Consider the following 26,824-nt stretch of genomic DNA (forward strand, 5'->3'; position numbering starts at 1 on the left):
TTCCTTGAACATCTTGCACTACTCAAATTCTTGTTTTTGATAGACTATTGTCACCAATGGCTTTTTGCAACGTTTCCAATGTTTTTGTAGCAGTAATTCTGTTGCAAAAACAAATTTTAATGCACATTCTTTGCTCAATTGTACTCAACTTTTTGAAAATTGCTAGTGCAAAAATTCTTTACACACAAAACAAGCATTTGTTTGCAAACAAAAACAAATGACGACATATGAATTGCTGTTAGATGTCAATGGAAATCATACCAAATGATGACAGCACTCTCCTTGCATGTGCATATTTTAAATGAATCATTGCTCATACATTTGATCACAGTAGTATAATGTAAACTTTAAAGTTTTTCTATGAATACATGTTCTAATAAAGTGATCATATTGTGTAATAGTTATTTAAAATTATTTAAATACAGAAACTTTTTAAAATTATCTTAGTCACTTACTATTTATTTATTTATTAATTATTTAGTATCATAAAATGTTTTTTGATGAAAAATGTGATGACCAAGTTACAGCAAAGATATGAACATTTTACTATAGATTGTTCATTCAGTTTTATTGTTTAACCTTAAATATATTTATATAAACTAATATAAAGTATCTTTAAATTCATTTTACCTCACAAAATATTAAATGAAAGTAATCATAAATGATCATCACAATATATATTTTAATACCTAAATAAATAATGAATAGACTAATACATCTCCACTTAATTTTATATTAAATGTATGCCAATTTGTATTATGAATTTATTTTTACTTTATTTGTAAGATAAATATTTATTCACCTGGTAAAAATGACCTTAATGCATTCAAAGCATCTGTCTTACAACTTCTGTCATCTGATTGTTGTGATTGTTCATCTGGATGTAAACTTTCTTCTTCAGGCCATAGCACCAAATGAAGCAGATGTAAGTAGTTAATACAATTTTCAAAACTGAACAAACTATAAATATTCTCTTCCAAATACCTGCAATCAAAAAGTTAATTGCTTATTCTGAAATCAGTTTCATTTACTTCAATATACTTTTAAGTTTCTTTCCAACTACTGTATATTAATATAAAATATTGAGTATTAAAAATTATATAGTAGTATATAATAAATTAATTTCTAAAAATAATGTATCTTGGTGTATTTTTTTATAGAGAGTTATATTATAATATATAATGTTTACATTAATTAATTACATGTACTAATTACTAAATTACTACATTAATTACATTAAAAATAAAATATTAAGTAATAAATGTAAACAAATTAAGAAGTTTAATTTATATTATTTCTATTAAATTGCTTATATTTAGAATATCATGGGTTACTTATTTAGTAAAAAGTATTTATTAAATCAAATCAAACTTTGTTGTATTAAAGAGAAAATCTGTTGTAATATAAGGAGAATAGAGAAGAAACAAACACAAATATAAGATTTTTGATATTTTATAATTTCATATTATGTAGAAACAACAACAAAAAAAAAAACTTTACTTTTGTACTTAAGCAAAATTATGGAAATAAAAGTTTTTAAGATTAAAGCTCAAATGACGATGATATTCCTTGGTGTTTAATGATGTTTAGCAGTAAAGAAAAAATTAACATTAACGTGTAATACGTGATTGTTAGTTAATTATTGATTGCTTTAATAAATATATATTGAGTACTTTAATAAATATATATTGAGTATATTATATATTTATTAAATAAATATATAATATACTCAATTAAGAGTAAATATATTTTTTGCAATTAAGCAAAAAAGAATAGTTTACCTTTGCTAACTTTTGGAACCTAACCCTATGTTTAGCATTAGTCCTTTGTTTCATATAGCACAGATTTGCATAACATGGGACTGTTTTTGGAACCTTACTACAGTATTATATAAGGGATAACTGTATTTCAAAGTTTTTGTATGAAAACAAGACATTAGAAATTTTTTCTTTTATGATGTACTGTATTATCACACTACTTTACATATATAAACTGAATATCTTATTGGATAAATAGCATAGTTAATGACAATATGTAATATTGACAATGCATTCTAATAGTGTTGCCGTTAGGATGTGTCGCTGATATTAGGGTTCCATTTTGGGTTTGGATTCTGATGATGGCATGTGTAATCCCAAAAAACACTTAAATTACAATAAAAAAAGTGGACTTCTTAATCTTTTCTAGCATCTTAACTTCTTCATATTATTGTTCTTTCTATTTACAAAGTTTGTGTTTAACCTTTCAACAGTGGAACAGCCACTACCACTTAGTTGTGGAGAAGAAATGTGGGAAATTTTTAAAGTATTTTTTCACGCGTGTTTTTCATTACCGTTTTGGAAAAAGATTTTGTAAACAGTTATGTCTAGTAAAGAAAAGTCTTTTTTTATTGTTACATAATTCATTTTTTATGTGAATTTTTTTTTGCGGTAGTTTTTGGCAATACCCCAGAAGAATTTAGCGAATATATGCATCCCTCACCACTGCCACACAATCGCCCTTGATGAATATATTCATCGCTCACTGCTGAGTAGTTAATATAATTTAAACAGAAAAATAAATATTAAAGAAACTGAGATGAATCATTGCAAAATTCATCAGCTAGATTTTTTTTTTAAATAAAATTTGCTCAATGAGTTTGCAATGTATTTTACATTAATATTTTCTTTTTAAATTTTGGCATTAAAGAAAAAGAAAGGAGAAAAATCACTTTTGAAATGATTCTGCCAAAATTACACAATGTACAAATTTATTTTATTTTAACATAGCATTTCAATTATAAAAATAAAGTGTGTTTAAAAAAAAGCAGCGTATTAACATATTCATTTTTTTTAAATTTTTCATGTGTTAAGATTTCAAAAATCATCTTTTGAGTGTCATACGATTCTGACAAATTACTTAAAAGTTATCTTAAGCTCTATCTATCCTCAAGTAAAAATTGAAAATAAAATTTTAATTATGTCAAAATGTTTATATTCTGATCTTTTAAGAGGCTTTCCATTTTCAAAATTATGGAGAGCCTCTTAAAAATTTTAGTTTCAGAACTTACCTTTTTTAAACAATGTATTAATTTTCTTGAAAATTTAATGAAACTAGGCATTTAACTAAATTTTACAATTTAATACAATAACAACAACTTTATTAGTTAGTTGTGCTTTATAGATTGTGCTATTTAAAAATATAAAAAATAATTCCATTTTAAAAGATATTTATTATTTATAATAATAATTAAAGTAAACATACTTATCTAAAAAATTTCCTATTGCAATTTTTAATCCTACAATGATTAATGGATTCCCAAACAAAGGAAAGAATGACTTAAGAGAATTTATATATAAATCAATCACAGCATTAGCTAATGGAATTTCAGATTTTAACTTTTGTTGCGCACCTGAAATCATAAAATAGAAATATTAAATATATCATTTGAAATTATTAAAACCTGTTTATATAACAAAAAACACTATAATAAAAATTACAATGAACACTGACTATAGTAAAGCAGTTTTTGTTACAATTTTTAATTATATCAAATATATGACAATATCTTTCTATAAAATGAAAACAATTATAAACATCAAGGACTGTTAAAATCCCAACAGACTTTACTCATATAAACATTTTCATCTGTTCAGAAATGGTCTTGTTTGTGAGTGTCTTTATTACTTTTAACCAGTTAGTGTGTGTTACTGATGCTCCTTCTATAAAAGTATTAATAAATATCTTAATAATTCTTTAACTTATGATAAAAGTAAACAAATTAGTACATTATATATTTTTATTAATAATTAATATAATTAGAAATTTTGAAGAAAAGCTGAATATGTAAATAAATAACAAAAACTCTTCATGAAAGAATCTTTAGAATCTCTTTCATTTGATATTTTGGAACTAATAATAAAAATGATCTATTCATTGATATAAAAAAAAAATTAAAATAATAATAATAATAATAGCTAGTATTATCAGGTCAGTCCATAAGTCCATGCCCATTTTTATGACCTTGAGAAAAATCTTGTTTTGCTGTTAAAAATGTCAGTCTAATGTGATAATCTTTACACTGAAGTGTTAAATTGGATCTCATTCATATAATACTGTTCAGAATTGTGAACATTTCAGTTGTTTATTTTCGTTAAAATGGAAGTAACCACAAATATAAAAGACATGTTTTATACTTTCTATTTTCAAGTGGTGAGAATGCTACAAATGCAGCCAAAAAAAATAAATACTGTACATAATCAAATTGTAATTAGTGCAAGGACTGCGCAGAAGTGGTTTGAAAGATTTAGAAACAATGATTTTAGTGTAGAGGATAAGGCTCGTACTGGAAGACCCGTTGACTTTGATGATGATGCTCTCTCTGCACTAGTTGAAGCAGAACCATCTTTAACAGTTGATGAAATTGTGAACGTTTAAATTCATCCCACGGAACTGTTCGTAGACACCTACAACAAATCGGAAAAGTTTCAAAGCTAGGAAAATGGATACCACATGAACTGTCAATAGCTAACCGACAACAACGTGTAAACATTTGCACGTCTCTTTTATCCCGCATTGCTTTAGAACCTTTTCTTGGTAGTCTGGTAACTGGAGACAAAAAATGGATCTTCCATAATAATGTGATGAGAAAAAGACAATGGATGGATCGCAACAAGCAGCCAAAACCGACTGTAAAAGGTAGGTTGCATCCAAAAAAAATTCTTTTGTCTGTTTGGTGGGATATGTCAGGTGTAATTCACTTTGAGCTGTTAGAACCTAATCAAACAATTACAGCTCAAATGTATTGTGAGCAATTAGAATGTTTAAGTGAAAAATTGAAAAAAAATCGACCGTTGTTAGTGAACAGAAAGCAGGTTCTCTTGCAGCATAACAATGCCAGACCACACGCTGCAAAAATAACTGTACAGAAACTTGAAAGCTACAACCTTTCCACCTTACCAAAGGAAATTTTACCTCATCCACCATATTCGCCAGATATTGCTCCTAGTGATTATCATCTTTTTTGCAGTTTGCAGAATTTTTTAAAAGGGAAAACTTTTGAGGACGAGAACAATGTAAAAAAGGCTATTTCTGAATATTTTGATTCAAAACCGAAATCATTTTACGAAGACAGGATTAAAAAGCTACCATCCAGATGGCAAAAAATTGTACAAAACAATGGTGAATACATTATAGATTGAAATAAAATTTACTTAAAATTTTTTGCTGCTTTTTTTGTAGATAAAAATACGCATGAACTTATGGACTGACCTGATAGTTTTGAAATTAACAATTATTAAAATTAAACTGTTGTATACAATAAACTGTTATATGTAAAATCAAGAAATAGAACACAAACAGCAACTATTGTGCTATTTCTTGAATTCAAATGTATGTTCTGTATGATTCAAATTCTTGAATTCAAATGTTCTTCAGGCAATGTTCTCTTCAGGCAACAGAACATTGCCTGAAGAGGACAGTTATATACTGTTGACAATACTTGTGAAATAAATCTTTTTCCATAATGCCAATAGAAAGATGTATAGTTTAGTTTTTTGCAATATAAAATTACTTTTAAACTCCTAAATCCAACAAAATGTAATTTTATCTTGATCGAAAATTCTAGTCAGAATGAGTATTCTGTCAGTTAAGTTACATGAATTTATCACAAAATATAATTGCTAGGAAAACCCAAAAACTAAACACACCTATTATAACAAAACATAAAATTAGCATGTTCACTGCAATTCATAAAAAAAACAAGGAGGGTTGGTTATTCCAGGAACTTTTGTCATGTAAGAATTCAATATACAGTCCTCACATAATGACATTGATACATTGGAAACAGCAATGTTAAGCAAAATGATGTATAACAAAAGCAACTTTACCATAGGCTAATTGATATAAACAAGATATAAAAAAGTTAGTTATTATTGTTATTCTTATTGAATCATGTTTGCAATCTCCAGCATTTATTTTCCACTTCAAAGAATCAATTTTACTGTTTATAAACAGCAATAATTAAAACGATTATAAATGTTCTTGTACTTTCCTCAATGATATTAAGTGAGGAGTTGCAAATATAATGAAGCAAATAATGCAATACTCCAAGTGTGACATCAAAATAATTGGGCATTTCCACTAGATATGCAATAGAATACTTTTATATTTCTACATGGGTGATACTGTAAATCTTCAATGAATTTTGTATGGTATTTGTAGATCTATGTTTTGTTCATGGAAATCATAAAACACACAGTAAAGCCTTGTTAATTCAATGTTTGAAGAGTAAGAGAAATCCCCAGTTAGAGTTTTAAGTTAGCAAGTTTAATACCTAATTCTCTCAGATTTTCTTATGGTCATAAATTTCATGCTTTCAAGCCATTTCTCAAGAAACTGTTTATAGGATGATTAAAAAGCTGTATAAAGTTTATGGTACTATCAAGGATATTATCAATGCACCCCCTTGTGTCCCAACCAGAATGCTGGTAGCATACTGTATCAGTAAAACGATGCAGATGCAAAGTTGTAATGGCATGTGTTATATTCAGTGTGAAATTGTAGTGTAGTGTCTACATTCATGTGGAATGTAAGAGAACGGACCTATCAAAGGCCATAAGGTGCTTAGAAAAATAGGTTTGAGTAAGTATTGACAATTTTGAGATTGAATAGATTATGTGAAAAATCCTACATATAGAATTCCTACTCAAATTTTTGTTTTAGTTCTCATGACTTCCCCTAAATAACTTTGTATGAATTCCCTGACCCTCGTGTCCCTTACATATGGCACATTGACAAAATAAAACAGCATAAACAGATACTAAAAATATCTTCTTTACTCTCCATCCCAAACCAGGAGCAAACTATTCTCCACAGCAGAGACAACATTTCTTTAGAGGCTATGCCTCTGCCAAATTATATAAAACAGTCTAAAATGTCCACAGGTGACAATCCCTTCACAATTAAAAATATGTTTCTTTGTAAAATAGGGCTGGCAGAAATACAGTATTAACAATGTAAAAACACACAAACAGATACTAAAAATATCTACTATGTGTTTTTTACATTGTTAATACTGTATTTCCACCAGCCCTATTTTACAAAAAAATAAAACATTTGACTTACTATGCACATGTTTTACTTCACCATTTTAATTAGTTACTTTTTCTAATTAACAGTTATATATTTTTTATAATTGCAGAATTATTAAAATTCTGTTATTAATCCTCAACCATAAATCTACATGGCTAGGGAAAAAAAATCAATTATTTTTTATTATTCATTAACAAATCCTGTATAATCCATGTACAAAAGTATATACAGTAAAAACTGCTTAGGCGACCATCTGCATTCGATGGGCACCTGTCAAAACAGGTAAAAATTTCTGGCACAGAATAGTTTATACATAGAGACTTTGTGTAAGTTACTTGTATTAAACGACCACCTGTGTAATGTGACTGTGGACATCAATTTTTGGTCAGAAACAACATACAACAATTGTAATAAGCAACCACTTCTGCTAATATATCTAGTCTAAACTATTATTCAAACCCTTCTCAACATTTCCCCCTCCTAATATAATGAACTAGCAGATAAGCCTGGCATTGCTCAAAAAGTAATGATAGCGAAGATTAAGATTATTACATTATAGCCAATCTTACCCTTTTTCACAGAATGCAAGAATCAGGTCCCCCTGTTTCCAGACTAACTAGAGAATTTTTAGATTGGTCTAAAAATATGATCGATTTTCCACAAAAATGCAAAAAGTCATATCTGTGCCTGTAAATCTTGCACACCCCTTTCTCTTACCACTACCATTGTTAACACTTCTATTGTTAAGGAATATACTTCTTTCATCCCAAAAAATTAAATCTAAAATAGTACAGTAGAAGCTGAGTTCTTTAGGATAATTCTTTCCCTCTCCTCGCAGGGGGGAATTTCCAAAAATCCCTTCTTAGTGTACGTTCTTGTGACATACCCTACTGTGTACCAAATTTCAACTTTCAACTCCTAACCATTTGGGCTCTGTGATTATTATTATTATTATTATTTAATAATAATAATAATAATTTATTTAACTTATAATTGAATACAATATCAAAAGGGGAAGAATAAAACAATAAATTCTCTTAACTCAAACCATCTAATTTCTTTAACATCTTGTTAAATTTTAACAAATCCACAAAATTGGAGTTAGAACCACCATGCAACATTCTTAAGTATTCCCTGTACATATCATTTCCACAATTACTAAACATATGGAAGCACCATTCACTATAACTACAGATCTGGTTGCAAATTATACACATCAAAGAGGCACTTCTTGACATAAAACAGTTTAACCACAGTTTCACAATCTGTTTTTTCATCGCAATAGAGATTCCAACATCCCTTAATATCCTGCCATGCCAAAATCAGGTTTAACCAGACGATAATATCGTAGCAACCCAGAACTATTCAGCACATTCTTCATTTCCTGTAGTTCCAGTTCTATACATCTCAATACTATGGATGGTATTCATTCTTTCCATCTATCACTTTGTTTCTCAATAACCATATCACCGAATCCCAGCCGTTCCAGCCAATTTTTAAAATCCAGCCACCATGAATTACTCTCCTCTTTCATCCACATTCTTTCGATACTGATTCTAGGTAGCCTATCCCTAGGTAATTCCAATATTCTTACATAATATTTTAGAACTGCTTTTATAAAAAAAGATTTTCAGTGGTACCCGTCCAATTTCCCGCAAAACAGCCACATTCGATGCATGAAATCTGAGACCCAACATTTTCTTCAAAAATTCTCTATGAATTAACTCAAAATTATTGACATTAGCCAAACCCCAGACCTGAGCACCATACGACATAACGGATTTAACTGTTGAATCAAACAACCTGATATGTGGAGCATATGAAGCTAACCCTGGGATATTAACGATTTTAGATAATTTCACCAAAGCACCCTTTGCTTTTCTCGCAGTAATCTCAAAGTGGTCTTTCATATTAAGATTATATTTGAACCAAAGGCCCAGGTATTTATATTTTTCCACTATTTCAATCTCTTGTTTATCCAAAAACCATTTAAGCTTATTTGATCTTTTACTGCCATTTTGGAAAACCATTATCTTAGTTTTTTTATTATTAATCTGTAAGTCCATCTCAGTTGAGAAACTCATAAGACCATCGATTGCCAGCTGTAATTCAAATGGGCTGTCAGCCATAATCACCACATCATCTGCATACAACAGAACCTTGATATAAGTATTATTGCCTAACCATAAGCCATTAAATCTTGTTATTTCATTCAATCTATTTACCAAACCATCGATATATAAAAAAAAAGCAGTAATGGACTTAACGGACATCCCTGCCGAACTCCTTTGTTACAGTGGAAGGATTCAGTAGTAGTACCATTAACCATCAAAAATGCTAACGTATTCATGTACATCGATCGCAATAAATTCAATATTTTATAACTTAACCTCAAATCAGCAAGCCTCCTCCATAATTTCAAATGATTCACTGAGTCGAATGCAGCCCAGAAATCCACAAAACAAGTATATACTTTTTGGCATTTTTTGACTAGCCTTTCTTTTAATAAGTTCCACAAAACAAAAATATGGTCCACTGTGGAATACCCTTGACGAAAACCCGCTTGCATCTCTGATATAATATGCTCACTCTCTACCCAAAATATCAATTTTTTACATAGGATCGTTGAAAAAATTTTGCTAACAGTATTTAACAATGCGATTCCTCTGTAGTTGCTTGTATTGTTTATATCTCCTGATTTAAAAATGGAAAATATTCTCGCCATTTTCCAACCGTCAGGGTAAATTCTGGTTATCAGGACTTCATTAAAAATATCCAACAGCTTCTGTTGCAATTGTTCATCTACCAGTTTCCAACATTCCATCAGAATACCATCCAGGCCAGCTGCTTTACCTGACCTTGCCTCACTCAAAGCAATATCTAATTCTTTGAGAGAAATATGACCTACAGTTATCATCTCCGAACAAACAATTTCCTTATCTAGGTTATCACTAAACAGTAAACTTTTAAAGTCACAAGCAATTCAGTTTTAATCTCCTCCAGTATATAGAATTTACTTCTACCTTGTAATTTACGAATGCATTCCCAAAACATTTGACTTGACTTACACTTTGAAAGCAGTTGATTAAAACTGATCAAATATTCCTGTTTCTTACTTTTACATAGCACTCTGAAATTTTGTTTCGATAATAAATATTCTTCCAATCTCCAATCCTCTCCAAGTCTCCTCCATCTCCTGAGCTTATTTTTCACATCAGCCTTTTGTTCTAAGCACTCATCATCAAACCACTCTGAATTATTCCTAGAGAAGTGTTTAACTCCTTTTTCTCTATATCTAAATTTATCCATTACACCAGACACCATAACAGTAAGATTATTTAATTTGCTCATGCTATCATCAAATTGCCTGTCCCAACAGATACCTTGAATTTCACTTACAAACGCCTCCTGCCATTCTTTCTTCCATCGTCTATTAAACTGGACCAATTGTCTAAAGTAGCCCTTTTTTACCAACCCTTTGGCAGAAACTTCAAGATGCAGCATCATATGATCAGACTCAATACAGTCATCTATACTAAAGTACAGTAATTTCTCAGCTGCCAGACCGTTTATACACAGATAGTCAATTACACTTTTACCCAAGTGTGAGAAAAAAGTATATTTTCCCTGTACATCCTCTTTAACTCAACCATTCACAATCATCAACCCTTTTGCTTGACATAATTCCACTAACTTCAAACCTATCTTATTGATGCATTTACCTTGCGAGTTCCGATAAACACTATAATCCAACAAGGGAAAAACACTACCTCCCCACTTCATTTCATTCAAAGTTCCAATTCTGCCATTAAAATTGCCCAATAAATATATTTCTTCATTTTGAAAAGAATCAAACAATAACTCAAGTAACTTATAACATTTAACATAAACTTCTACTCTAATATAAACAAAAATTAACTTAATATTTTTCCAGTGTACTTCAAACAACCAATCTTCAACAGGACGAACCATCACCTCTTTCAATTCTTTATCAATCATCAGTACCATCCCACCTCTTTTTCACCCTTTATTGAATATACTAGTAGCGTTAATCTTATAAAATTCATAAGCATTACTTACATCTGTCGGTGGCTTTCTTGAATCTAATTCACCCAACCAGGTTTCCATCCAACAAGTGATATGAAACTTTCTCACAATGCTTTAATACTCCATTTCATATTTCTTCTTCCATCCATTCATGTTCCAACTGAGAACTTTTAATGAATCATGCTTACTCCTAAAAAAGAATCACTGACGCAACTATCCTCTTCTTTATCCCTGTCAACCCTGCAAATGTTTCCACCTATCATCAATTTATCACCTTTGAAATATGCAATTTTCCCCTCCTTTCTGGCCTGTCTTAAATTATCCATCTGTTGTTTTCTCTTCTCTCTACATTCAATGGAAAGGTCCTCCCTTATGCGCACTGCCTTCCTCCAGTCAGAAACATCCAATTTAGTAGAATTACGCTTCCAGCTGCTCAATATATCTCTTTTTGCTTGCATGGAAATGCAGGTAACCAAAACCATCGTATTATTTCTGGTATTTTTTGTAAGTCTGACACAGTCAAAAAGGACATTCGATAAACCAACAACATCTCAAATTAACTTTGATACTGTATCAAAAAGATTTTCCCTATCATTCATCTCCACATTAAACAATACCAAATTTCTTTTCCTTAGATTGCTGTCAAGTGTGTTAACTCTTTTGGTTAGTGTAGTGATAATTTGCATATTGTTACGGTCGTTTCCGCAGTCGTGCACGGATTCTAATTTATTGATTCTCTCTGTCAGTATATTAATCTTATTGTTCATTTCCACAAAATTGTCTTTTACTAAATGTAATTCCGTCTCTATTTTTAATTCTATAGCATCCTTCATTTCACTCAACATACCTCTTATCTCTTCTAAGAATAATTCTTGATCCAAATTCTTTCTAGTGTCTTTCGCTTTAACAGCACTTCCAGTGGAACAGGACCGCAAACGTTTACCTGGTGGTGTTCTTAATATCCTTGCGCTCTTCTCAAAAGCTGCTTCCTTTCCTTTGGCACTATCCCAATCCACACACTCTTTAGATTTAACAAATTTATCCATAATAAAAAGCAATTACGCAAACTTAGCCGCAACAGGTACAACTTCACTTCAAAACACGCTAACAGCCTCAGCAACTATAGCGCCCCCCCTATTATTATTATCATCATCAACCCATCTTGATTATATACTGTATATCTCGGCGGATAAGACTACCTTCAGATAAAACAATGTATAAATTTTCGTCAAAGTTTTATAGTTTTAGCATATATCTGTCCTATAAGACGGCCCCCAAACTATCAACGGCCTATGAATTTAGTTTAGATCAGCAACCATTATCTGAATAATAATACTGTATACCGTATATGGAATTATGTCCTATTCGTAATTTTTCGAATGAACAAATTTTATTTTCTTGCATCTGGCAATTTTTGCAAACATTCGCACTAATTCAGGCATTTGGGTAATGACCATGACTATTCACAAAAACATTGTATGGTCTATTCTATTTTGTGCACATACTCTACTCTCTTCTAGTAAATAATTACGGTTTGTCTGTCTTTTTATAATGGTTTTAATTTATATAAATTTCAATCTAATTTTTTTGTATCTGTCCTGTAAGACGATCCCGAATTTTCAGGGCCATTTTTAATGGTTCAACTATCGTCTTATCCACCAAGATATACGGTATATATATAGATTAGTCTAAACTCTTGTTTGAACCCACCTCGGGCACTTCCCCCACCCTTGAAATTAGGTGCAGGTGTTAATGAATTAGTCTAGCTACAAAGGAAATTCATTTCAGTTTGTTCCAAAATGTCTGAAAAACAAAAGAAATGCAAAGTGCTGTCATTAGAAGATGATTTTAAAGTTATCAGAGAAAGGGAAAATGATTTATCACAAAAGCAATTAGCAGTAAAGTTTAACTGTGGGTAGATAAAATTTATTGTATTGTAGACCTACAGTATTTTCCTTAGGAGTATAAGATATTGTACACAATACAATTAATCAGCTGATCTCATCATTTGATAAAATTTATTTTATTTATTTATTTTTCAGCTCATATACAGTATATGTGCAATAAATAGTTTCTGTATCAACCTATTTCCACAATATTTTTAGAAAAATAATATCCAAGTAATTTTCGCACGCAAAATATTCAAAAAACAATAAATGCATTAATGCAAAAATCAGTTTTACAGGCAACCTTCCTTTTTTGATTCCACGATTGTAATTGATATAATGAAACCCGTATTATAAAAAAAATAATAAAATTGTTTCATTATTAATAATTTTTTTTATTGTACTTAAGAAAATATTAAATATTTAAAAAATACAGTATTTTTAAAGTTAAAATAAGATTAAACTAATGAAAACCAAAACTGAAGTGATAGAGAGATATGATGCACTTCTATATCAATGACATAATACATGTAACCGACGAGCAAATGAAGTTGAATTAATTAAGCCAGAAAAAAGAAAGTGTGCATTATAATCGAGAAAATGCAAATACTATATTAATCTTTAAAATATTGGTATTAAATCTGTCTTATAAAATTATGATGACTCCTGTTTTTGAAAGGAACCGTGTGTGGTCACCTATGACCACACACGGTTCCTTTCAAAAAGTGTGTGTCAAAACCTTTAATAAATACAGTAAAACCATGTGTGGTCACCTATTGACAAGTTTTACTGTATTTACAGTCGAGTCTGCATAAGTCGATACCCGGATAACTCAACACCATCGGTTAAGTAGTCAGTTTCTGTAGTCCCGGCCGACTTATAGACATTAATGTTAAAAAACTCCGGTTTACTTGACACCATTTAACTCAGTGTTTCCCAACGTGGGGCCCTCGCCCCACAAGGGGGCAATTTGATCTTTAAGGGGGGCAATTCAAAATGGACTTGTTTAGAGTTTAAGTTAACCGTATAGCTGCTGTACGCCATATTTATTGTAAATATTGATTTAAGTTAGTTTTAGTTTTCTTTCTTCTTTGTTTCCCTTTCCTTCTAGAACTTTCGTTTATAACCCTTTTCCCTTGGGGTGGGATTAACAATTCTGGGAACCACTGAGAACAAAGAGATAAACAAGGCCCCGAGGCCGGTGAAAGAGGAGAAAGGACATTCTTTGCCAGACGTCGAGGTGGACAGACACGAGTTGTGTTGTTCCGGGTCACATTTGGCAATGACAGGAAAGTGCAAGAGAAACTTCAATGAACACGACAACGAGAGACCTTCCAAAAATGTTCAACGTGGTATCCTACCCAGAGATTGTAGAGTTCAGCAAGAAAAAACCCATGTATTCCAATCTTTTCTATGTTCTATTTCCTATCTTATCTTTTTCCTACTAATTTTTCTATCGCTAGTTTTAAGTTAGTACATAAGTTTTAGTTATAGTTTTTATATTGTTGCAAACGGTATATGTTGTTTGCACTGTACTATTGTTACTTATTTTATAATATAGTGGAGTTGGAATATAAAATAAAACCTGTACATTTATGCAAAATAAATTACTTTGTTGACCATACTGTCACATAGTCTTTGAAACGTGTTTCTTTTGTCGGTCTACAGCTCTACACCATTTCACATGAATCCAACATCATATTATCTTTTTTTAGTTTCTAATTGATTTTATATACATTTTTCTAGCCCATAAGGAAATAAGTGGTGCAAGCGAGAAAAAAAGTTCATCAGTATTCGGAGAAATATTTAAAATTTGGTTTTATGACCCGCTGTCCACGATGAACGGTCACCTTTTTGTCTTTTATGCCAACGATGCTTGACCAACGAATCAATGAAACGAGGTCGTCTCGAGGCACATTTGAAGGCAAAACACAATGCTCATATTAATTCAGATTTAAATTACTTTAAAATTTTGAAGAAAGATTTTGAAAAAAGAGTAACATTAAAGCCTCTATGCCTATTTGCTGCTCATAAAGAAACTATCAATCTACTCTGGAGGCTAGTTATCAAATTTCATTACTCATCACTAAATCTGGGAAAAGTCATACTATAGGGAAGAATTTAATCAAACCATCAATATCAGCATTTCTTAAAACGGTTCTGGACAAAGATGACAAAGATGTTAAAGCTATGCCACTAAGTAACAATACTGTTAGCAGAAGAATAGACAAAATGAGTGAGGATATTGAAAAACAACTTGTCGAAAAGCTGAAATCAAGACAATTCTTGGCGCAAATGGATGAATCAACTTTGAGAGACAGTGAGGCCATACTTATAACTTACCAAAATTCTTGTCGATGCAAAAGTGAAGATATTTGGTTTCATTACCTTTATTGAATTATGTCACAAATATTTACAACAAAAATTTTGATAAGTTTCATTGGCTCCAAAAGTGTGAAGTTACTGATACCGCTATACTTGTTATTGTCGATCATCTGAAAATTTTATTGGCTGATTTAAAAGAAAGATTTTCCGATTTGAAAAAAATTGATTTCCCAACTTGGATGATGCAGCCAATGTTAGTGGATTTGTCTGATATTTCAAATTTGCAGTACCAAGAAGATCTCGCAGAAATGCAAAATAATGAGTCAATTAAAACATTATTTAATATAAAAGGTGCAATGGCATGGCTTTGTGAGGAAACCGAAAACAAATATCCAAATGCAACCAATTGTGCAAAAGAACTATTGTTACCTTTTCCATCTTCATATTTATCCGAATGCGGATTTAGTGCCATAAATGATTTGCTGCTAGAAAAAAAAAAAAAGAAATCAGCTGGATATAACTAAACGGGAAGACTCGAGACTAAAGTTAACTAAATTGGAACCTGACATAAAATCTCTCTGCAGCAAGCATCGAGAGCAAGTGTCTCACTGAATTTAAATAATAAATAATTACTAATAATTAAAATATTATAGTAAAATTATTTTGTACACTGTACTTGAATTTCAGTTCTCCATTATATGTTTTGAAAATTTACTTACTGTGTTTTCTCAATAATTTCCTAGTGATTTCTTCCTAAAACCAATCATTCAAGTTTCTTTAGTGAACGTTTCAATTTTCGAATATTAAAAATTGTGTATATGTTAGGGGGCATAAGAATTTTTGAAAGGCTTAGGTGGGGCATAGCACAAAAAAGGTTGGGAAACACTGATTTAACTCGTCACCACTGGATAAGTCGACATACTTTTGCTGTCCCACACTACAATAAGTTGTCACTCCCTCCTGAAAAAATGAATTCACTCCGCACGTGTGGTGAAAACTCATTTTTTTCAGGAGGGGGAGTCGATTTATTTATTAATATATAATTAATATATATATATATTAATAAAAATGCCTTAACATTTTATATATTTTTATATATAAAATAATAACAGATAAACAAAAAGAAAATATACAATCTACATCAACGTCACACCAGAATCCAATTTTGCATTTTCTCACGCTAGAGGCATTAAGAATCCTTAGACGTTACTTGCCAACGATTGACAATTGCGAAGATGACGTTTTCAAGGCGTTTGTGATCGTTGAAAAAGAAAGTCGAGACAGTTAAGTGGTCAAAACAAACAACACAAAACAAATTTTTCAGTTTTTCATCTACAGAGTAATTGTAAATGGAGAACACATTGTATTGTAAGTCTATACTACTGTATAACGCACTACTGTATTTTCCTAATTGTAGTTTTGTGGTTTTTTTTTTCCAACTTCGCTTTAGTTGTTACATTGGATAACTCAACACATTTCCACTTCTCCTTGGGGTGTCAACTTATGCGGACTCGACTGTATTAAATTTCTCTCTTAATAAATTTCCTGAACTTTATAAAATATTAGCGAGGTTGAGGCCAAAGTTTTAAATGTGAAAACGTGTACATCGAACGTTCAGTGCCACTTTCCTGTAAGCCTAGAAATTTGAAAATGGTGTTTGGAAAGTCAGTGGAATCATACTCAGTATTCCAAATGCCATTGTCAAACTTCTAGCTTACAGGAAAGCAGCGCCAAATGTCCAATGTACACATTTTTGTGTTTAAAACTTCAGCCTCAACCTTGCTATTAATAAACTGGAAAAAAATCAGAAATTGTTTTGTTACAAAATCAAAATTATTAAAATGAAAAATTATAAATAATACCATTTAAATTATTTATCATTTTGTGTACTTTATTCTCTCAAGCTTACAAAACAATTTTCTAAAAATTTTTTTGTAAGCTTGAGAGAAATTTTGGATCCTGAAAATATTCCACACCCATTTTCATAAGTTGTATTGCATCACATTACTTCTTGCTGCCTGCAGATGGGTACACTTAGTCAAACATATTGTCAGCAAATAATCAACAAACTACATTAGACAAATATCTAAATAAACAGATACTGTATAAGCCTAATTCACTGAAATATAATGAATCTATCATTGTTAATTAAAATATAGATTATTGAAAGAAAACTTTCTCATTTAAGTTGTTTAAATTGATTTCTTGAAGAACTTAACCAAGTTCTACTGTACCAAAAGTTTACTGAATACAATTGATAATGATATTAAATTTTAAGAATTAATAAAGATTAAAAATAACTTCAATAAGGAAGATGAAAAACAAAATTTCTCAAAAAACTAAAAAGCTGGTATTTAATCATTCTAAAATATTAATTTCTTTACATTTAATAAGAAAGTTTGACTTTTTTTTAAATAGTTAAGGAAATAACTATAACTTTTTATCTATATTATTCCAATAATCATAAGTAAATTAAGTACATTAAGAGCTTTATAATTTTTCATAATCAGAATTTTTAGATTATATTAATTAACAAAATATAAAAAAAGACACAAGTTAAACAAATATATCCAAATCACTGTTAGGATATGAATGCATATATAAAAATGTATATATGAATATATATTAAAATTTTATACACTATTATAAATAAAATAAATCCAATATTTTTGCCTGTAATAGCAGAGTAACATACAACAATAATAAAAAACATCATAAAGTACATACAGTCGATTCCGTTTAATTGGGCCACTGGTTAATTGGGGCAGCCACTTTATTGAACCAAATCTCAAAAAACGGAAACCAAACTAATAAATCAATACATAATTTAATTGCTTAATTGGGACAGTAGCAGAAAAAGAATTTAACAATTTTTGATATATTTTAAGGATCTTCAGAAGATATGTAGAATATGTACTGAATACATTGTGTAGGCCTAATGGTGGCCTCAGCATAGTGGGACATATCACATAGGGATCTCATCTGAGGCAGACCTGAATGCGAGCTACTGACCCTGCTCTGGATTAGACCAGATGATCCCATTAAAAGCGAAGGGACAAAGATCCCCGGACAATTTTTCAAGGTCTCTGGACTGAGTTGGAAGACAGCCAGAGTTTCCTTGGAAGGTATTGTGTGCATGATTATGTCTGGATTCAGACTGCAGCCATCTGATCATTGAGACAAGCATCCAGAACTAAAAGATTTGATGGATGCTCCTGCCGAAGTGGCCCATCTCCAAGTAAAGGAGGAAACTGTGTTCAAAGGAAGACTGTAAGGTGACTTTTGGATGAACCTTTTCCTTTCTTTAGTTAGAACATGTTCTAAACTAAAGGAAAATCCATTCAATCAGGAATGAATCAAACAGTCAACCCTAGTGTAAGTCACTATTAATACTGTATTTGGCAACATTAGGCAAATCAGTTATCTATCATCGTGAGTCTGACAAAATTATAGTACAAATATTTTCTGTATTTTATATAAATAGGTACGTACCTTAGTATCATTTCTTACCTACTTATTTATCTACCTATGTGTTACAATTTATTTTATAATTTATTATTAGTTCATTTAATTGGGCCAAAAAGAATTAGTCCCAACATGTCCCAATTAAGCGGAATCGACTATAATCCCTACTTACATTCTTCATTATAATTATGAAATTCTGAGATCTTTAATTTTGTACATGCTTTTCCCATCTGAGCAAAATTAGGGATATCCATTGAATTAATACTTTCACTCCTTTCCAAATCATTTAGATTTCTATCTGAAATTATACTTTCATTATCAAGACTTCCTTCAGATGAATTTATATCAAATTTTTCTATGTATTGAGCAATTTCTTGTATTAGATTGTGTTCCTGTAAAGAATTACATTTTTCATAAGTTATATATATATACATACATACAAAAAAGTAAATATCAATATTAAAGATATAACTGATATAAAGAATTTAATATAAAATATCTTTTTGTGTGAAGAAAGCCATTTCTAAGGATTCAGTAAACAATGCAAGATGAAGGTTTACAATTTTATTTCTTATTCATTGTTCTAGGGATTGAAATTTTCTTAGCTGAAAACTTTTTCTCAAGTGTAGTATTTGAGCACATCTGTTTTCTAATATTCAACTAGTATTCCAGAATTCTTTTATTTAATTTTCTTTTTATAATTTCAGTATACCATAGTTCTTTTCTATTGTTCCTATCAATGATGAAGACAACGTGGATATATGCAATAGAAGATAAAAAAATATTAGATATTAGAAAATATTATTGCCCAGTTTTGTTGAGGATCCAACAAAACTGGTCAATAATATAGAAATAAAAACACTCTAATCTTGAAATTTTTCCAGCAGACTGATGAAAGTCCAGAAAACCAAATGGTTTTGGATCTATTTCTAAGACATGCTTCAGATTACTGTATTTTTGCAGATTGTCCAGCATATTGGTCTATCTGTGGGATACCATGAAATCAGGTATTTCCTTATGGTAGAAATTGACAAGTCAATTTATCCTGGGGAATGCTGGCATGCCAGTTTAAGTGAGGTTTTATATCTCTTTCTAAAGGCACATGAAATTCATAGATGTCAGTTTTTATTTTAAAATTGGGAAACTCAGCATTACATCAAAAATTAAGATTAGATCTACTTTGTGTAAAATTTTGAAAGGAAGGTGTTATTTTTTAATGTCAGAATAGGTTGTCAGTGCAGCCCACACTAACTACTACTACTAATGTCAAAAAGCTGCTAATCGTTTTATTGCCTTGTAAACCAAAACTCTCTTTCTGGTTGTAAGTCAGTCAAATTACAAAGTTATTATTTTGTTGTATTCCAAAGAATGTTTTCTTTAACAATTAGTTTTGTTAGATCTGATTAATTTTATTTTTTAATCACAGTTTAATCAGCATTCCAGTAATCCAGGGTTTCCGGCATTCTGTTCTCCCCTGGTTACATGCAACACACTGGTCAATTGCAAAAATATGGTGCAATTTTCGAGAAATGGAATGCCACAGCCTTCAAATGTTCAAAAATATAATGTGCAGAAGAACTCTACAGAAATTCAAATTTAAAACCAAAGATTATCCAATAGGATATACCCAGGTGCTCTGATGGAGTCTATTAGAAACAAAAAGATCTGATTGACTTAAACATATGACAGTTATGTCTAAGTTAATCTCAAACAGGTTCTAGTAGTGATGCATTATTTGCAGAAGCACCACTCTGGGCATAGTCAGGTCATGATCCCCTTGTCTAATGCCTGAGGGCTAACTTATAAATCAAGTCTCTGGGGTAGTGATGTGCTGTAGCTATATCTGCAATGTAATTCAGTTCTGCTTTAGTGCAATGGGTGTAGGCTCTTTTTGTAAAGGCTCTAAAGAATGCTATTTTATAGCCTTAAAGATTGTTGGAGTTGGCTGGTATATACAACAGGACAAAGATATGGTCCATTAGTTCTTCCTTAAGGCAAAAAGTACAGCCAAAGTCACAGAAGTAAGAAAAATACAGAAAATAGAAAAGAGAAAAGGAAATAAAAAGCTGAAAAGTAAAAAAATTAAGAGACAAGCAATGTATATTTGGAGTTTTTTCCTTCAGAGAAGGGAAAAAACTTAGAAGAATCATGCACAAGTCTGGTATAAGCCATCTAAAGTATATCAAAAATGTAACTAATAAAATATCTTCTGGAAAGAGATGAAAAGGTTCAAAATACAAAAAAATTTGTATACAAGTGTATCAATAAATAAAAGTTTATTCATTTGAACCAAGAGACTGATTCAAACTCTCTAATTTCATCCACAAATTAAATCAGTATAATAAGTTCCATTAATTGGTTTTAGTCACAACAGACTGATATTAATAAAAAAAAAATTAATTTGATATCAAGGAACTTCAATTTAAATATTTCACTAAACAATATTTAGTATCAATAAATTAAAACTAATATGTTTCTTTTAATGAGAAGACATCATCCTTATTTAATATCTTGCTTTTTAATAAACTGTTCAGGAAAGTAGAAATAAATTTTTAAAATATGTTTTAATAATATATATTTGTAAAAATTACTTACTTGATTATCAACATATTTTACTTCCATGTGTTGCTGTGAACTGTCAGCTTTTGATTTGCCAAAAACAGGTAAAAAAAGAGAGGGTTTATGTGGAACACTTTTTAAATTCTGTATTGAAAAAGGCTTCTCATTTATCTCATCTTGTGGTCCTGTTGCAGGAAGGGCAGTTTTAATCAGATCAATTGCTCCCATTACTCCTTTATATAGCATCTACAAAATTGATTTAAATTATTTTTAGAAAATAAAGGATTTTAACCAATTTTATTAAAAGTTGTTATTCTGTTTAAAAGCATCTCATAACCGATAAAAAATTTCAATTACCATAATTTTGTGCAGACAACAGCATAATATATAATCCGCAAAAACTTGCTGCGACAGCAATATTAATCTTTACATAACCTGCCCACAATATACCCTGTGCCTCTGCAGCAACCATTGAAATTTTGACCTTACTGACATACAGTTTAGAAGAGACCACTTCAAACATTAAAATGTTGCTAAAACTATTGTTTTAAATGTATTTAATCATTTTTAGTCATCAAAATTCATTCTATAGTAATGAAAAAAAGCAAGTTTATAGGCCTATTAGAATGTTAATTATTGCATTGTCTTAACTATCAAAGTTCTTTCTTTTGAAATGACACTATTATGGAGATAAGCAATAATTAGTAAAAATTTATTAGCTTTCAAGATTCAAATAGAAATGTTTAACATCAATTAAAACATGGACAAACCTTTAATGGTTTCAGAAAAAATTATGATGGCAGAAGCATGTGCTTGTGGCGCACAAATAATTTTTCATGATTTTTAAAGACAGTCTTAATGATTTCAGGCAAAAGAAAGGCTGTTTGATTAGTTTGTAATTGTAATTTAAAATTGGCATGTAATCTGCACCTCCTTTCAAATTGCCTTTTAAACACAGATAACTTGTGGGAAGGAAAGTAAATCTATTCTCAATATATAATATTAATTGTAATTGAAATTTTTTATATTTATAATTACTTATATTAAAATAATTATCAACAATTAAATTAAAATTTGTTACAATTAATTTATGTAAAATAGTTTTTTTTTTACATTTAAAATATGATGTAGAAACATTTTTCATAAATACTTTTATTTTTGGTTATGTAGAAAAGAAAAGTATAAAAATAAATAGCATTTATATGCAAATGCTATTTTAATGCTCTTAAATTCTTTCATTGTTTTTCATAATAAATAGGACAATAGTAAATTATAATGTAGTAAATAGTTATGTAATATAAAAGTAATATCAAATACTTAAATTAAAAATGCAATTTTTATATAAAATAAATAAATTATTATATATATTAAAAAAATACTTACTTTATCAATTCTTGGAACACCAATATTTTCAGCTATTCTTCTAACATAAGCAATACTAGCATCTCCTCCATAAGCTAAAAATTCTTGCAACTCAGAAGATGCAGCTATGGCTTTACACGAACAAAGCTCTTGTAAATATTTCTCTAAAAATTGTCGTCGTTCTTCAACAGTTTTCTTATCCATTGGAAAGAGCAAAGACCCTAGCCACTTATTGGGACCTTTAATTTCTAAATTAGAAAGTCAGTTGTATAAATTATTATTTATAAAATTGGACTCATTAAAATAAACAGGTATCTGTTATTTTCCTTAAAACATGACAATGAATTGTTAAACCTTTAATAATAAGGAAATGATAAAAATAAAAAAGGAGGAAAAAAGATGACATTTTTTATGTCTTTCTGTAAATTGCACGTGCACACATAAACACACAAAATATTTGAATTAGTCTATTATTTTTTTATAATTTTTGTGTTATATACATGTCTAATAGCCAGGCATGTATGCACATGCATGTTTTTCCTTAAATACTATTGTTGAAACCTTGATATAAACACAATTTGAACCAAGTGGATCAAATTAATGTTGTCTGATAATGCATATTTTATGTGTTTGTAATTTTTACTGCATATTTTTCACATTTGACCATTTTCAGGACTAAATAACTGCTTTATAAACTTTATAGCTCATTTGAGTAATTGCAAGTATTTTTTCAAATGATCTATTACTCAATTTCTGCTATCTGTGCAATGAATCTTTTTGTGTATGTACAGTTAATAAACAAGAACAACAAAAATTGAGTTTGTTGAGTTCTTGTTTATGTATATTACTATTAATGCTTAAAAATATACTTATTTATTTTCATTTTAATACCAAATATTAAATATATTAAGTAACCGTTCACACTTTGTTTCTAGCAGTTTTCTAGGACTTATTTTAAATAGTTCTAGCTTTGAGTGCAGAAGAGTATTAAATATGTTAGTATTTAATAAGAAAATAAAAAAATTTCTAAATCTAAAGCATTCATTTCCAAAATTATACTTAAAAAGATAGCCAATTTTTTTTGGAAGTTAAACGCAACAGACAGTAAAGGAAGTACCGGATACAAAGGTTAGAGAAGAGTTTTGGATTAAACGCAAAAGATTTTTTTCCCATAATAGCACATTCTTTGCTAGGTCAACAGCTAAAAATTTTATTACTGTTATATTCCTTTTTTCCTTTCACTGATTTTTAAAATTAATTTTGCAGTATTTTACTTTATAAACTAATATATAGGATTTATTTACAACTGTCATGATTATATAGAAACACACACATTACACAGATGCTCTTTGACTTATGATGTTTTGATATATGATATTTTGCACATACAATGGCCAATGCAAGTGAAGTGGAAGCACGAGAAAACAGTTAGAATTTGAATTCGAGCTGCTCTACTGATGTGTTAATGATCTTTCTTGAGACTTTTTTTTACATCTTATATCTCCTTGTGTTATACAGTATGCCCAGTATGACTGTAAAATATCCCGCTGTGTCAATGAGAAACTTAAGATAATATCTAAGCATGTCAGTTATGGCAATTGCCCATGAGTTTGGGCTATCACAATCAATAATAGTCCAAATTCACATTTCATGCTGTACAATATGCAACATTACATACTGTATAACCTTGCATATAGCCTATTTTTTATTTATTTCTTTTCGACTTACAATGTGTTTTTCAGTATGTAACCCCCACTGCAAGTCAAGGAGAGACTGTATATCAATGATTTATAATTTAAACAAGATGTAAAAAATTAATTCATATGCAAGTTTATTGAAAGTTACTCAAAAGTTTTCCTAAATAATTAAATAACATAAAAAAAAAACTTTCATTTTTATTTAATTAAAGTTTGTTTTTAGACATACTTTTCATATATTTCTTCAATTTTGAGTTTTCTTCCAATCTCCCTTGTAAAGCCAAAAATTCTCGAAATCTTCTTTTAACAGTCATTTTATGCTTCATAAACTGAGATTTATTGTTTTCTTCATTATTATGAACAAATAAAGCATTATACTAAAAGTAAAATATTAAATTTGATGATTAATGTATTGTAATGTTTCATTATTAAAAGTAAAAATTATTTTTATAATAAATAACTAGTCAATAATTTCATAACAATAACACTAATATATATGTAATTTTTCAATTATTTAAAACAATAAATAAAACATCTTAACACAATCGTATTATAATATTTTTTCATTATTTTTTTAAAGATAAAAATCTGAAAATTTAAAAATATAAATTACTGTACAGTGATCAAGACATCTGTCATAATCAATATGTGTTTACTGGTTGTATACAGCATAAAGTTTGCTGTTAAGAAATTAAATTAGGAATAAATAAAAAAATAAAAAACATAAGAAAATAATTTTTTGTATAAAATCGTTTAAAGGCAGTAAGTAACATATGGATTATAACATTGTTGCATGCAAACTAGAACATGTTTGCATGGGACTGCATCCATTTAAAGGGATGGGCATCCTTAAACTTTAACTCAAATATTCTGAGTAGCCTATAGAAGAATGGTCTGCTAAAACCAAATGTTTGAGTTGCTCTACAATCAGAGATTAAATCAATCTTTGCTTACTGGAAGAATAAAATATATTCTATTCAAAATGGAGCATTTAATACATACCACTTTTTATTATTCACCCTGGAGAAGTATAAAAAGCAACCATTATTGGAGGTAGGGTTATTTATTTCTTGGGAGTTGTGAAGATAATTTACAGTTTGGTTTACAAAATCTGATAAAATATCACTTTATCATTTGCAAATTAACACTGTGACAATAACATTTTGACAGGCCAACAGCAAAATTCACTTTCATGTGAGAATTTGCTTTATTGGTATTCCTTTTAAGATAAGTGGACTGTATTCATATTTATATAAGAATATTTCCTTTTCTGGTCAATATTCCCCGAATACTTAATTCATATTCATAATGCTAATTCCATTCATTTAAATTTTAAAATATTTTAAGTAGTTTATTCTAAATGAATATGGCTGATAGAGGGAAAAAAATTAGCATTTTTCAGAAACAATTTTATAAATTTGCATATACCTGACTTAAAATAATATCAACATTGCTTTAAAGCTATAAATTATTCCATTCGAATGCACATTCATTTACTTGAATGAATTACATTAAATGCTGTTAATTAGCTAACAAATTTTTCACAGACGTTTGTTTATTGTAATATAGCAGTCTATTTCAAAAAAAAGAAGAAAAAAAAACCATTAACAAATTATTAATTTTGTAAATTAATTAAATGCTTTGTTAGTATTTATATCAGTATTTATTTTCATTTTCATTCATTTTGAATAAAAAAAATCATTCTTTATAACAGTATTTTTACATCTATTCTTCTTTTTACATGGTTTATTTTTATGTGATTCTGAAATAACACAGTTGACAAAGGAAAACTAACCCTCTTTTCACATGATTGATTTTTTTAGACAGAAAAAAACACAAATTTAAAAATTTTCAAATAAACTGAACTTTTTTGAAAAATTGTGTTATTGTTAAAAAGTTACTCTTTTTATTGAAACAGTGGTTTTAAAACTACAACTTTCTAAATCAAGAGTTTATTTACATAATTATACATAAGCCCAGGATTATTTTAACTGGGTAATTTATTTCATAATTGAAAATTAAGGCAATACAAACAATGTTAGAGTCCTTTTTCCTCTTTAAATCCTTTTCATTCCATCCAGGAACCACAAACAGCAGGCGACTTGAAGTAAAACTTCTAAAAATAACAAACACTATCAAAAAACTTCCATACATTAAAAATGATAGTGATAGTGTTTGTCTGTTATTTTTAGAAGTTCTACTTCAAGTCGCCTGCTGTCTGTGGTTCCTGGATGGAATGAAAAGGATTTAAAGAGGAAAAAGGACTCGAACATTGTCTCAAACTTTGTATTGCCTTAATTTTCAATTATGAAAATAAATTACTCAGTTTATTTATATCTTTTAAACATAGTACAGTATAGTATGTACCGTACATCAGAGAATACTTATGTTGATTTTACGTTTACTATATTT

At 29.5% G+C, this 26,824-nt stretch overlaps 1 protein-coding gene across 2 annotated transcripts in view; it reads right to left on the reverse strand.

Moving 5' to 3' along the window:
- LOC136972168 (sorting nexin-19-like) overlaps positions 1 to 26,824 on the reverse strand; it is a 37,804-nt gene that overhangs the window by 4,052 nt on the left and 6,928 nt on the right. For both annotated transcript variants that reach the window (XM_067266730.1, XM_067266736.1), the window contains exons 3-8: positions 24,642 to 24,789; positions 22,737 to 22,963; positions 21,390 to 21,599; positions 18,967 to 19,186; positions 3,244 to 3,391; positions 803 to 984 (exon numbers count right to left, since the gene is read on the reverse strand). In XM_067266730.1, the coding sequence (XP_067122831.1) occupies positions 803 to 984; positions 3,244 to 3,391; positions 18,967 to 19,186; positions 21,390 to 21,599; positions 22,737 to 22,963; positions 24,642 to 24,789 (1,135 nt within the window). The remainder of the gene's footprint in view (positions 1 to 802; positions 985 to 3,243; positions 3,392 to 18,966; positions 19,187 to 21,389; positions 21,600 to 22,736; positions 22,964 to 24,641; positions 24,790 to 26,824) is intronic.

The sequence above is a fragment of the Centruroides vittatus genome, unplaced genomic scaffold, assembly GCF_030686945.1.
Source record: "Centruroides vittatus isolate TY-2023 unplaced genomic scaffold, ASM3068694v2 contig_1057, whole genome shotgun sequence".
Taxonomy (NCBI): domain Eukaryota; kingdom Metazoa; phylum Arthropoda; class Arachnida; order Scorpiones; family Buthidae; genus Centruroides; species Centruroides vittatus.